This window comes from Canis lupus, chromosome 20 (assembly GCF_011100685.1).
Source record: "Canis lupus familiaris isolate Mischka breed German Shepherd chromosome 20, alternate assembly UU_Cfam_GSD_1.0, whole genome shotgun sequence".
NCBI lineage: Eukaryota > Metazoa > Chordata > Mammalia > Carnivora > Canidae > Canis > Canis lupus.
In genome coordinates, this window is record NC_049241.1 from 52,744,191 (window position 1) to 52,757,809 (window position 13,619).

Consider the following 13,619-nt stretch of genomic DNA (forward strand, 5'->3'; position numbering starts at 1 on the left):
TCCAGCTAAGGAGGAAGGATGAAGAGGAATTAATTAGGTGTAAGGGGGAGAAAAGAGCTTTCTAGGTAGAGGGAAAGCTTGTGCAAATATCCTGTGGTAGGAACAGGATATTTGATCTCTAGGAAACAAAAGGAAGTTACCAGGGATAGAGTGGAACAAGGAAACTGGGAGCAAAAAATGTGTGTGTGTGTATTTATATATTTATATTTACTTGTATTTTTTATGTTTGTATATATTTATTCATATGTAACTTACATATAATATTCAGTGTTGTTGTTTTTTTTAGTGGTATTTGGTACATTCGTTAAGTTTGCAACCATCACGACTATCACTTTTGAATTGAAAGAATACTTTCAGGACGCCTGGGTGGCTCAGTCGGTTAAGTGTCTGCCTTCAGCTCAGGTCATGATCCCGGAGTCCTGGGATTGAGCCCTGAGTTGGGCTCCCTGCTCAGTGGGGAATCTGCTGCTGCTTCTGCCTCTGACTTGTGCGTGTGCTCGAGTGTGGTCTCTCTCTCAAGTAAATGAGAAAAAAAAACAAACTTTCATCACCTTGAAAAGAAAGCTCATACCCTTTAGCTATCACCCTCCTACCTCCTGATGCTGACTCTAGCTATAAGCAACTCCTCATCTTATGTCTATATAGATTTGCCCATTTGGGACATTTTGTATAAATGGAATCATCCATGACGTGGCCCTCTGTGTCTGACTTTTTTTCAACTTAGGATCATGCTTTCAAGGTTCATCCACACTGCGCTGTGTCAGTGTCACTCCTTTATGACGAAATAATCGATTATGTTGGTCTCCCACATTTTGTTTACCTGATCATCCCTTGATGGACACTTGAGTGATATCCACTTCTTGGCTATTGTGCATAATGCTGCCCTGAAGATTTCGGTACAAATTTCTGTGGGGGTGTAGGTTTCCATTTCTTTTGGGTTTATATCTAGGAGTCACATTGCTGGGTCTGGGCAATTCTACTTCTAACTGTTGGTGGACTGCTTCTAATTTTTGCTGGACTGTTTTCCAAAGCAGCTGCACTATTTTACATTCTCACCAGCAGTGTATGAGGATTTTGGTTTCTCTGTATCCTCTCTAACATGTTTTAATGTTAGTCACCCTCGTGTATACAGGAGCATCTCATGGTTTGGATTTGAATTTCCTTAGTGATTGATGATTTAGAGCATCTTTTTTTAATTATCAATTTTGTTTATTTGAGAGAGAGAGAGAGAGAGAGAAAGCATGCGCAGGGAGGAGGGGCAGAGGGAGAGGGAGGAGAAGGCTCTCCACTGAGCAGGGAGCTCCATGTGGGGCCAGATCCCAAGACCCCAGGATCATGACCTGAGCCGAAGGCAGATGCTAAACTGACTGACTGAGCCACCCAAGTGCCCCTGATTTTGAGCATCTTTTCATGTGTTTATCGGACCTTTATCTTCTTTGGAGAAGTGTTTATTCAGAGCCGTTGCCCATTTTTAAATTGAGTTATGTTTTTTTGTTTCTGAGTTGTAAGAATTCTTCATTCTAGATGCAGGACCCTTAGCAGATACGTGATTTGCAAGTATTTCCTCCCAGTCTCTGGGTTGTCCTTTCACTTTCTTGATAGTGTGCTTTGAAACTCAAAAAAAGTTTTAACTTTAACTCAAAAAAAGTTTAACTTTGCCTATACTTTTGGTGTCATATCCAAGAATTTGTGGCCAAATTCAAAGTCACAAAGATTGACTGCTATCTTCAAAGAATTTTAGAGTTTTAGCTCTTACATCCATGTCTTTGCTCCATTTTGGTATGGTGTTAGGTAAGGGTCCAGCTTTATTCTTACATGGGCTAACTGGTTGCCAGCATAAGCAGAGAGGTTCCTGCACCCTCTTGCTGGCTATGCTGAAAAGAATTTATGGGCTTCATAGAGCACGTGACTCTTGATTTCAGGGTCGTGAGTTTGAGCATCATGTTGGGCATAGAGGTTACCTAAAAATAATTTTTTTTCTTTAAAAAAAGAGTTTACGGACCTTAGTCTGGGCTTAGATTTTGGTGACCCATTAGTACCAATTGCCCTGGGTGCTGAATGAGAATTCGATATATATGCTGCGCAGCCCAGAGCTATCTGAAGCCTTTACTCCCTCCTTCAACGTTTCCTTCCTTAGCCATTCCTCTGGGTGCACTGAACTGAGTTGGGGCTGAGATTGCTGCCTCTGTGCCCATCTCTGCCTCTGCCCCACAGGATGTGAGCCTGCACTTTGTGCTGTGGGGCTGCTTGCATGTCTACCAACGCATGATCGACAAGGCAGAGGATGTATGCTTGTTCGTGGCACAACCTGGGGAGCTGGTGGGGCAGCTGGCAGTGCTCACGGGCGAGCCCCTCATCTTCACACTGAGAGCCCAGCGTGATTGCACCTTCCTGAGGATTTCTAAGTCCGACTTCTATGAGTATGGCTGGGCACCTCCACCCAGTGTTGGGGTGGGAGTGGCACTTGGAGGGTCCCCACTTGATTCCATTCTGCTGTGGTAGAGGTCATCCCTCTGGATGCCCAGCGCTTTTCCAGGGCAGCTTGAGCCCTTCTGATCCCACCGCCAGGGCATCACCCACCCTCTCCACTTCCTAAGGAATGTCCCAGGGCACCCCCCAGCCCATGCACCCCTGACTTTCTCCTACAGGATCATGCGTGCACAGCCTAGTGTGGTGCTGAGTGCTGCGCACACCGTGGCCGCCAGGATGTCGCCCTTTGTGCGCCAGATGGACTTTGCCATCGATTGGACGGCGGTGGAGGCAGGCCGCGCTTTGTACAGGTACAGCCCTGCCCCTTCTTGCAGCGCAGACCTCGCCTGAGGAAGGCCTAGTCCCAACCCTGTCTTACCCTCTCCGCACCCCAGGCAGGGTGACCGCTCCGACTGCACCTACATTGTGCTCAATGGGCGGCTGCGCAGTGTCATCCAGCGCGGCAGCGGCAAGAAGGAGCTGGTGGGCGAGTACGGCCGTGGGGACCTCATTGGCGTGGTGAGTGCCGCCCCACCCACCGTCCTCTGATTACTCCCAGTACGGTTCCCCTCACTCCTCCCAGCAAACACATCATCCCGGGTAATCTGTTGGGTTGGTGATGGCGGCTCCCAGCCTTTGGCCTAGCCCAGTCCACTTGCTCAGCTCCTTCCTGAGGGCAGGAGGAGGGGGCAAATTCTTGGGGTGGTGAGTCTTAATCGGACTCCATCCCCAGACTTCTATTGGATGAGGAGACAATCTTCCTCCTCCTGAGCATGGATCTCTGCTCTCAACCTTTCCCCGAAGCCCTAATGATTAGTGGGGTTTGATCTCCACCTGTATGGGGAGTCTGTCACGGTAGGGCAGTGGTACCTCTTGTCTGCACCCGTGGTCGGCTCCCCCTTTTCTCTCCGGCCTCCCGGCTCAAGCAGCCCTGGTCATGCATGCACGTGGCCCCCCAGGTGGAGGCGCTGACACGGCAGCCACGTGCCACAACGGTGCACGCGGTGCGGGACACAGAGCTGGCCAAACTCCCGGAGGGCACTCTGGGCCACATCAAACGTCGATACCCACAGGTGAGGCTGGAAGCTGGGGCAGGGTTGGGGGCGGGGGGGGGGGGGGGAACGGGCCTAGTACAGAGTAGTGGAGACATGGAGACAGACAGAGGTGGGGGGGTTAGGGGGTGGATAGAACCCCAGGGAGGCAGCAAAACTCCCGAGTGAGAGCAGGGCTCTTGGGGATGGGGCCCACGTGATGGGGACCCTGGCACCCCAGTAGGAGGAGAGAAAAGTAGGACGTGCACAGTTGCCCCTCTCGCCTCACTGGAATGCCGGCCTCCCACGCCTCAGGTCGTGACTCGCCTCATCCACCTGCTAAGCCAGAAAATTTTGGGGAATTTGCAGCAGCTGCAAGGACCCTTCCCAGGTGAGACCCAGCTGGCCTTGGACATGCTGGGGGATGCAGTCCGACACCTGGGACACTCTGGGAAAGGGAGCCCTAAGCTCTGGGCATGCTGGGAAATGGGGTCCGGAGGATAAACCACGCTCTGGGCAGGCTTGAAGAAGGAGTGAGATCTGATTTCCGGTGCCTGCTGGCATGGGTGGGGGATGGATCTGGGGTCCTGGGCATGTGAGGAAACAGCCCAAGACCCAGGCCATGCTTCTCATGGAAGTATCTCGTGCTGAGGGCAGAGTCTTTAGGCACGAGCTTGTGTCTGGGTGTCCGGGCCTGCGGGGCAGGATGGAGCTTACATCCTGAGCACACTGGGAGAGGTAGTCCTTAGAAGGATATGCTGGGAAATGAAGTCCGTGGGGTAGAGCGGGGGGGCCAGGGACCAGATTGGGAAGTGGCTTCTGAAGCTACTGGCCAGCTGGAAGGTGTGGTTCGCTGAGTTAGGGTACATCGGGAATGGAGTCAGATTCTAGGTGCCCGGAAATACAGGCCTGAGATTCTATGTAAAGGTGAGCCGACCCTGGACCAGCCCGACCTCTACACCTGCCCTTCTTACTCCCTTCAGCTTTGACACCTGGATGGTAGAGGGCAATGGTGAGCCTTGGCTAAGGACCACCTCCCATGCTCAGGGTTTTGCCTGACAGAATTTTTTACCTCAGTCTTGATCCATGTGTACAAATGCCCATTTATTTCCATCAGGCCATTGGTCCACCCTTGTCACAATTGTGGGGCAGCCTTTGGGGCAGAAACATTAAGATCTCTGACCCCTGAGTACCTCTCTGTTGATGGGATACAGATAAGTTTTCCAGGGAACACTTAATATGTATTAGGTTCTGTGATGAGTGTGGGGTGGGGAGAGGCAGACAAGACTCCTAGAAGGGTTTACAGGTCAGCATGCCAAGTATTTTAAAAATACAAAGAAAAACTGTGAGGTCACAAGCTGATACATACAGTGAAGAAAACATAAGAAGGTCGATGGAGTGTGACTGTGGGAGGGAGGGAGGTTTTTTGGGGGACAGTGAATTGAGACTTGACAAATGAGATAGGGTCTGGCATTTACAAGAAAGAGGAAGGCCCTGTGCACAGGGTTTGGTGGTTTTGAAGCACTGCAAGGAGGAAAGTGAGCATGGGCGAAAAAGAGGGGGATGGGGCTGGGAGCTCGGGACTTTATTGAGACCGTTACAGGAAGCAGCTGGAGGGGAGGAGGCAGCGAGAGGTCCAGGCAAGAGAAGGGAGTAAGGGCTTGGTCTAGGATGCTAGTGGAAAGGCTGGGAAGCAGTAAATGGGTGAAAAATACATTTGTTTCTGTCCCATTTTGTGTTCAGGTCCCTTCAGTGGACAGAAGCACCAAGGGCAGATAGGGTAGGGGCATGAATCCATCCGTGCATAGAGTGGAGCGGTCATAGAGTTACGTGATGGATTCTTGTTGAGATTAGGCTCCAAACTGAAGGTCAGTTGGCTAGGTCTTACCAAGATGGGACAGTGAGGCCTTGGGTCCATAATCTCGTCATTAAACCTCCGTCAGGTGATGAAGGGCAGGGGTTTCTGGGGAGGAGGAGACAGGTCTACTGCTCCAGACTCAGGATCACACACTCCTTCTTTGGGGTCTCTGCAGGCTCAGGACTAGGCGTTCCCCCTCACTCGGAGCTTACCAACCCAGCCAGCAACCTGGCAACAGTGGCCGTCCTGCCAGTGTGTGCCGAGGTGCCCATGGTGGCCTTCACTCTGGAGCTGCAGCATGCTCTGCAAGCGATTGGTTAGTTGGGGGGTGGGGGGTGGTGAGAACAGGCCATTGGTCTGTGTGGGGCAGGGCGTATGTGGGTGGGGCAGTGGTCAGCGGGTGGGTCAGTGGGGATGGGGGTGGATTGCGAGACAGGCACCCCCGTTCTCTTGACCTGGGTTCCTAACTCTCCATCCCCACCCATCCCCACCCATCCCCAGGTCCCACGCTCCTCCTCAACAGTGACATCATCCGGGCCCGCCTGGGGGCCTCTGCTCTGGATAGGTATGTGGTCGGAGTTGGAGGAGTGGGGGCTAGACTTGAAGCCTAGAATCCTTTCAGATCTGGTTGAGTTCTGGGCTGTGAACCAAGGAGCACGTGCCCCTTCCATCCACTCAGTGGAAGAACATGGTTTGGGTCGCCCCTGGGGACATGGACATGTTGTGGGGGCCTGGTGTCTTAAGTTCCCCTCCTCCCAGTAGCGGAGCTACATGGTTTCTGGGAGGTGTGTGACCCCTGAGCAGCCCCCAGGATGACGCATCCCTACCCCTAACCCAGCATCCAGGAGTTCCGGCTCTCAGGGTGGCTTGCCCAGCAGGAGGATGCGCACCGCATAGTGCTCTACCAGACTGACGCATCGCTGACGCCCTGGACAGTCCGCTGCTTACGCCAGGCCGACTGCATCCTCATCGTGGGCCTGGGCGACCAGGAGCCCACGCTCGGCCAGGTCGGGAGACTGCACAGTGACCTCACCCCCGGGACCTGATCCCTTGCCCTTGGGTGCCTGCACCCCGTGCACCTTCACTGTGGGCGTGGGGAGGAAATGACCGAAGTTGAGTAACTTCCACCCTCCGTTCGACTGCAGCTGGAGCAAATGCTGGAGAATACAGCAGTGCGTGCCCTCAAGCAGCTGGTGCTGCTACACCGTGAGGAAGGCCCAGGCCCTACGCGCACTGTGGAGTGGCTCAACATGCGCAGCTGGTGCTCGGGGCACTTGCATCTGCGCTGTCCACGCCGCCTCTTCTCTCGCCGCAGCCCTGCCAAGCTGGTGAGCGCAGCGCTGGGAGGAGGGGGCCTCTGAGGGACCTCTCTGGGGCAGGAAGCCTGTGGGGGCAAGAGCCGTGCTGGTCCAGACACTGCCTCCTGCACCCCCATCCTCATGCCTCTCTGTCCATGTCCCCCGAACCCCGCATCCCAGCACGAGCTCTACGAGAAGGTTTTCTCGAGGCGCGCGGACCGGCACAGCGACTTCTCCCGCTTGGCACGGGTGCTCACAGGCAACACCATCGCCCTGGTGCTGGGTGGGGGCGGGGCCAGGTGAGAGGGGTGGGGCTTGCTCCGTGGGGGTCACCCTGAGGGGCGGGGTTAGGGGGCCTGAGTGCCTAGGGGTGGAGCTTATTCCCTGGGTGGGGCTGGTACTTGTTCCTTGCCTGGGTGGGGGGAGATGGGAGGCAGAGGGGAAAGGAGGGAGAGGGACAGTGTGGCAGAGGTCTTGGGTGGGTCCCTGAGTTTCCTTTCCCTTGCAGGGGCTGCTCACATATCGGGGTGCTGAAGGCATTGGAGGAGGCAGGCGTCCCTGTCGACCTGGTGGGTGGCACATCCATCGGCTCCTTCATCGGGGCCTTGTACGCAGAGGAGCGAAGTGCCAGTCGTACCAAGCAGCGGGCCCGGGAGTGGGCCAAGGTGTGCATGGGTGGGAGAGGCCCACCTACTGCAGGAGCACCCCATCCTGGAGGGGCCCCTGGGCTTTCTCTGCCTTTTCCTGACTTAATCTGTGAATCCCACCTGGGTCCCGATGGCAGTAGCTCCAGGACCTTGCTTATCCCTTGTGACCTGCAGGATAGTGACCCCGAGTCACTCCTGTTTGATCCCAGCTGGCCTCCTTGCCCCTAGAGCATGACTTCGGTGATGGAGCCTGTGCTGGACCTCACGTACCCTGTCACCTCCATGTTCACCGGCTCGGCCTTCAACCGCAGCATCCATCGAGTCTTCCAGGACAAGCAGATCGAGGTGGGCCCTCCTCCCTGGCCTGCTTTGCCCCACCTGCCCCCCACAGGAATCCTCACTCCCCTCCCACCGTGGTCCCTGTCCCCACAGGACCTGTGGCTGCCGTATTTCAATGTGACCACGGACATCACCGCCTCAGCCATGCGTGTCCACAAAGATGGTGGGTGCCCCCAGCTGGCCCCATGACAACCTCTGTGGCTGTGTGGGGAGGGGGTGCAGGGAGGGCAGCTGAGCGGCTGGGACATTGTTAACATGAGTGACCGTCCACCCTGGCCTGATTGCCGAGCACTAACCATCACCCACTAATGCCCCAGAGGCCCCAGGTATGTCTCTCCTCAGGGGTGGGGGGCCGGCACACTAGTCAGGCGCCTCAACCCCTCACACCGTCCCCGCAGGCTGCGTGTGGCGCTACGTCCGGGCCAGTGCTTCCTACTGCCCCTACCTGCCCCCACTCTGCGACCCCAAGGACGGGCACCTGCTGGTGGACGGGTGCTATGTCAACAACGTGCCAGGTCAGCGAGCCCACCGGGCTGGCCGGGCCTCCAGCATGTCTGAGCGTGTCTGTGCGTGTCTGTGTCTGTGTGTCCTGCCGGGCAGGCTCCCTGTGGCGGTACGTACGCGCCAGCATGACGCTCTCGGGCTACCTGCCCCCGCTGTGCGACCCGAAGGACGGGCACCTCCTCATGGACGGCGGCTACATCAACAACCTGCCAGGCAAGTGGCTGCCCGCTCCCCTGGTCCCCACTGTGCGTAAAGATGCACGGGTGAACTCGTAAGCAGATGGGCCCATGTGCAGACGCACATGCAGACAGGTGCACGGGAGGCCACATGCGCACACTCGGGCACCAGCAGGTACGTGGGAGTGCCCACAGATGAAGGTGTATGGAGTTGAGTGCATCCCTGTGCTGTGGTCAGTGTGAATGAACACATGCAGACACGCATGCACACGTGCAAAGGAGCGTACGGAGACCGTGGGACACCTGTATGGGTTCACTCCAGCCACACACGTGCTCACGCTGCAGGTAGCATAGTCATACACCTGCACATGGCTAGACACACGTGTGCACGAAATAGGGCATGTGTCCATGCACACCAGTCTGTCTACATATGCACTGCATACTGCCTTGAACGTGCACAGGAGTACACACGCGGGTGGCAGGACCTGTGCACTAGAGGTGAGCTTTCGGGTCTGCTGACCTCACACGTAGAGATGAGCAGGAGCTGGGTGTGCAGATGATTCCACATGCCCACAAGTGAGTGCGCACAAGTTGATGTATGTGCAAGCTACCCAAACACTCGGCCCTGGAGGCTGGGCCAGGGATCAGCCAACTGCAGCAAATCCTGCCCCGGGCCTGATTTTGTAAAGAAAGTTTTATTGGCTCGTGGCCACAGCCAGTCACTTATGCCTTGTCTTGTGGCTGCCTTTGTGCTCACAGCGGCAAAGTTGAATAGTTGTGAAAGGGGCCACATAGCTGTCAAGCCAAAGTTATTTTCTCTCTGGCCCCTTACAGAAAAAGTTGGCAAATTCCTGCCGTTGGCAAATACCTGCTCTGTGCAGGTTCACACACTAACAGCCACACACGTGTGGGTGTGTGTAGACAGGTGTACAGGCGGACTGGCACTGGGAACTTGCAAGTGCTGATGTAGACATACGGGGACTGGAAGGAACGCACGCCCAGGTGTGCGTATAGAGATAGAGACAAGAAGTGTGCATTCACACACACACACTCACAGATGCATCCACATCTGGGGATCAGATGTGGACACATGTTCCTCGACACACCAATAAGCTCATGAGGGACTTGTGCAAAGTCTGGTGGAGACTCAGATATTTCTCAGGGTCCTGGCTGCAGGACCCTGTTCCCCTCCCCCCAGACCCACTCAGGGACCCTAAGTGGGACACACGTGCAGACATGGACCCACAGACACACCACCCTCCTTAGTAGGCCATCACCTATCCTTCACTCCTCTCTCCTGGTTCCCTGAACCCCCTCGTTCTTGGTCATTGCCCCCTGTCCCCGTCTCAGCCCCGATTTCCTCCCTAGGCTCTCTCTCGTTCCGTATCTTTGATTTCTTTCTTTGATCCCTCTTTCCCTGTTGCTGTGTCTGCTTCTTTGTGCTTCTCTCCTGCGGCTTGACTTCCACACTTCTCCCTGTTTCCTTGCGCCTTAGACCCCCTGCCTCTCTGGCTCTATCTTCCTGTGTCTCTGTGTCCTGGTGGCCTTGTGACTCTACGTCTCTCTGCCTCTCTGTCCCCCTCTCATGTGTTTAACCTGGTGTCTTTTTTTCCCAGCAACTTTGTCCCTTTGCCTCCATCCCCTCCGTCCCGCTGGCTCCGGTCCCGCAGACTTACAAGCTCCATGGCCCAGCCCCACCTCCTCAGCGTCACGGGCATCCATGTCCGTGCCCTTTGATACCGGCATGTTGTTTGCATGGGTTTTTTTGTGTGACCATTTGCATGATGGTGTTTGTGGGACTGGGTTGAACTTCCCTGCCCCGGGCCCTGGGGTGGGGGGCGCTGCCTGCTGACCCCCCCCCGGCCCCACAGCGGACATCGCCCGCAGCATGGGTGCCAAGACAGTCATCGCCATCGACGTGGGAAGCCAGGATGAGACGGACCTCAGCACCTATGGGGACAGCCTGTCTGGCTGGTGGCTGCTGTGGAAGCGGCTGAACCCCTGGGCAGACAAGATCAAGGTTCCAGACATGGCCGAGATCCAGTCTCGCCTGGCCTACGTGTCCTGCGTGCGGCAGCTGGAGGTGGTTAAGTCCAGCTCCTACTGCGAGTACCTGCGCCCGCCCATCGACTGCTTCAAGACCATGGACTTCGGGAAGTTCGATCAGATCTATGTGAGCGGGTGGGAGTGGCATGGTGCCAGTGTGGTGGGCCGCCAGAGCTTTACTACCTAAAGCCCAGAGCGACACGAGGGGAAGGAATGTAGGGCTCCCTTCCCAAGTGGGATCCATGAGCAGCGCAATGGTAATTGATGTGTGATGTCTGCAGTGAGTGCGGCAGGGGCAGGTGGCTGTGCATGTGCCGTGTTAGTGCTAGCTCCCCAGTAGCTGCCGCTGCACTGCCTGAAGCACAGGAGAGATTTTTCAACACCCTTTCTGCATTGACGGGACCGAGAGCCGTTGGTCACTTAGTCCTGTTTGCCACAAGCACGGGCGGGGTGTGCAGCCGTGTGTGTATATGTCACGTGCTACTGACCCGAACAGCACGGCTTAGCCCACACCAGCTGAAATTGGTCGGGAGCTGCTGCCCAGAGCCCCGGGCCCACCGGGGAAGTGTGCCATGATGGATTAGCGGTGTCTGTCATGAGCTTGGCAGATGGTGACGTCTGCAGACGTGATGCGTATCCGCAGACCTTGAAATGCGCTTACACTCCATCGTCTTGTGCCGTGTGGCACTTGGCACACTGTGTGGGGCTGAGTGCAAAAGGTCATAGAGCGATTGGTGGGTCATGTCTGGCAGGGGCACAGGATGAGGAAGACGGGGACAGGTGTGCCACATGCTGCCGCCTCTGAAATAGGTTGAGTTCCGATTGCAGCTCCCCCAGAGCGTCAGGCTTTTGAGGGGCCAAGGTAGGGTCAACAGACTGGAGATGAGCAGAGGAGGTGAGGCAGGGAAAACGCCAGGGGAATGGGGTTTGCAGGCACGGCTCCAGCCTCGTCGCTTCCTGCAGGATGTGGGCTACCAGTACGGGAAGGCGGTGTTCGGGGGCTGGAGCCGGGGCGACATCATTGAAAAGATGCTCACGGACCGGAGGTCTGCTGACCTTAACGAGAGCCGCCGTGCGGACGTAAGCCTGCGACCTGCCCCAGCGGGGCCACGCGTAGCAACAGACTCCCCCACCCCAGAACTCAGATGGCCCCAGACCTCCTTGGATTTAGCTGAGCCCCTCAGATCAGAGAGCTCCCCCAAGACACCACAGCCCCTGACACTCCAGGACCCCACAGACGACTCCCCACCCCCCCACTGCGCTAAGTCCCTCACTTGGTCACTCCACAGGTGCTGGCCTTCCCCAGCTCTGGCTTCACCGACTTGGCGGAGATTGTGTCTCGGATCGAGCCCCCTACAACCAGCTACGTTTCCGATGGCTGTGCCGATGGTGAGGCGCCAGGGCGCCTTGGGGTTGGGGGAGCTGGGCCCGGGATGCGTGGATGATGGCTGGAGGGGCCAGGCCAGCCCGCACCCCCTCATTTCACACTGCTGCCTGGTTGCAGGGGAGGAGTCGGACTGCCTGACGGAGTATGAGGAGGATGCGGGCCCTGACTGCTCACGGGATGAAGGGGGGTCTCCCGAGGGCGCGAGCCCCAGCACTGCCTCTGAGATGGTGAGAATGGGTGGCCCGGGCCCTCCACTGGGTAGGGTTACGTGGCCGACGCAGGCACGTGTACCAGTGTCCCGTGCTGGCTGCTATGTGTGGCACTCCGGTCCCTGCAGGAGGAGGAGAAGTCAGTTCTCCGGCACCGGCGCTGTGTGCCCCTGGAGCCTCCCACCACGGCTGCGGATGCCTGAGGACCTCGAGAGGGGTCCCCCTGGGGCTGGGTCAGGGCTGAGCCCTGTGAGGGTGGCTCACTCCTCTGCCTGCTGCTATTCCTGCGACCCTCCTGGGTCCCCCTTGAACCCAAGCCCCCAGGGCCCACACACTGGACTGCCCTGCCCCCAAGGGGAGGGACAGCACTGCACTGATACCATGACCAGTCACTCCCAATAAACCTTCCTCTCTTGGAAGTGGCCTCGTGTCATCTTTGGGCTCAGGGGGGCACCTTGCCCACCTTCCATGACTAGGATGACTGGAGCTGGCGCCAAAACAGCCTGGAGCTTGTCCATGTACCCACGTGACCGGGCCCGGTGTCAGGCCCGACTAGCTTCCCCCACTGTGAGTACAATTCCCCTGTAGTCCTACGGGACCTCTAAATGCCATGTGCACCCCTGGTGGGGGGTTTGCAGATGTTCTTGGGGGCCCACCCTGGCCCACCCCTCATTTGCCTAAGTTCTCACAGCCTCTGTGCTTAGCTGGTCCTACTGTATGCTAGAGCTTTGTGTATCCTCTCTGTCCCTACTGTGTGCACTACAGAGCCTGGTTCCCAGGGCACCCCGTGTGCATGCACAGGCACGTGTGCACACACACACGCACACGGATGCACAGAGCTTAAGGACTTTCAGAAGTTCCAAGGCATTGGCTTTACCGTGTATGTAGCTGAGGTCACACAGAATCAGTGCAGTGTTCATTCTCCCTACAGTAGGCTGAGACCCATCCCCAAGGTCTTGGTGTCTCTAGACTGTGGAGCCAAACTGCCTGGTGTGAAAATCCAGCCTTGCCTCTTCCTGGTCGCCTCAGGCTTGTTACTGAAACTCTCTGAGCCTCCCTGGCTTCACCTGGGGAGGGATATGGGGAGTCAATGGCTAATTGGGGCAGAGTTTCAGTTTCAGGTGAGAAAGTTCTGGAGATGTATGGTGGGGATGGCAACACAACAATGTGTGTGTGTGCGTTTAGTGCCTGTGAGCTTTACGCAGAACAGCACGTGATAAAGGCAGGGACTGGGAGCCCCAGGAGGCCTGCAGCACATAGTAGGGGCAGTGGCCAGGAGCCAGGACCAACCTGGACATTAGGACTCTAGCCTGGGCCTGGCTCCTGGCCACTGCCCCTACTATGTGCTGCAGGCCTCCTGGGGCTCCCAGTCCCTGCCTTTATCACGTGCTGTTCTGCGTAAAGCTCACAGGCACTAAACGCACACACACACATTGTTGTGTTGTTGTGTTGCCATCCCCACCATACATCTCCAGAACTTTCTCACCTGAAACTGAAACTCTGCCCCAATTAGCCATTGACTCCCCATCTCCTCCCCCAGCACCGGGCTCCCACCATCTACTTCCTGTCTCTATGGAGTGGCTTCCCATAGAAGTGGAATCCTACAGTATCTGACCCTTTGTGACTGGCTTAGTTCACTAAGTATGGTGCCCCCA

The 13,619-nt window shown here is 56.4% G+C and overlaps 1 protein-coding gene across 6 annotated transcripts in view; it reads left to right on the forward strand.

Moving 5' to 3' along the window:
• The window catches only part of PNPLA6 (patatin like phospholipase domain containing 6), a 37,457-nt gene extending 25,074 nt beyond the window's left edge, over positions 1-12,383 (forward strand). For 5 of the 6 annotated variants that reach the window (XM_038567403.1, XM_038567399.1, XM_038567402.1 and 2 more), the window contains 19 exons: positions 2,215-2,420; positions 2,649-2,780; positions 2,865-2,988; positions 3,429-3,542; positions 3,816-3,891; positions 5,534-5,674; positions 5,860-5,923; positions 6,197-6,365; positions 6,504-6,686; positions 6,837-6,955; positions 7,165-7,321; positions 7,532-7,648; positions 7,736-7,805; positions 8,243-8,359; positions 10,194-10,495; positions 11,332-11,448; positions 11,658-11,757; positions 11,873-11,982; positions 12,093-12,383. In XM_038567403.1, the coding sequence (XP_038423331.1) occupies positions 2,215-2,420; positions 2,649-2,780; positions 2,865-2,988; positions 3,429-3,542; positions 3,816-3,891; positions 5,534-5,674; positions 5,860-5,923; positions 6,197-6,365; positions 6,504-6,686; positions 6,837-6,955; positions 7,165-7,321; positions 7,532-7,648; positions 7,736-7,805; positions 8,243-8,359; positions 10,194-10,495; positions 11,332-11,448; positions 11,658-11,757; positions 11,873-11,982; positions 12,093-12,167 (2,493 nt within the window). In that variant the 3' untranslated portion in view covers positions 12,168-12,383. Of the gene's footprint in view, positions 1-2,214; positions 2,421-2,648; positions 2,781-2,864; positions 2,989-3,428; positions 3,543-3,815; positions 3,892-5,533; positions 5,675-5,859; positions 5,924-6,196; positions 6,366-6,503; positions 6,687-6,836; positions 6,956-7,164; positions 7,322-7,531; positions 7,649-7,735; positions 7,806-8,040; positions 8,158-8,242; positions 8,360-10,193; positions 10,496-11,331; positions 11,449-11,657; positions 11,758-11,872; positions 11,983-12,092 lie in introns of all 6 variants that reach the window. The other variant, XM_038567400.1, reaches the window with a different exon arrangement.
• The last annotated feature ends 1,236 nt before the right edge of the window (positions 12,384-13,619 follow it).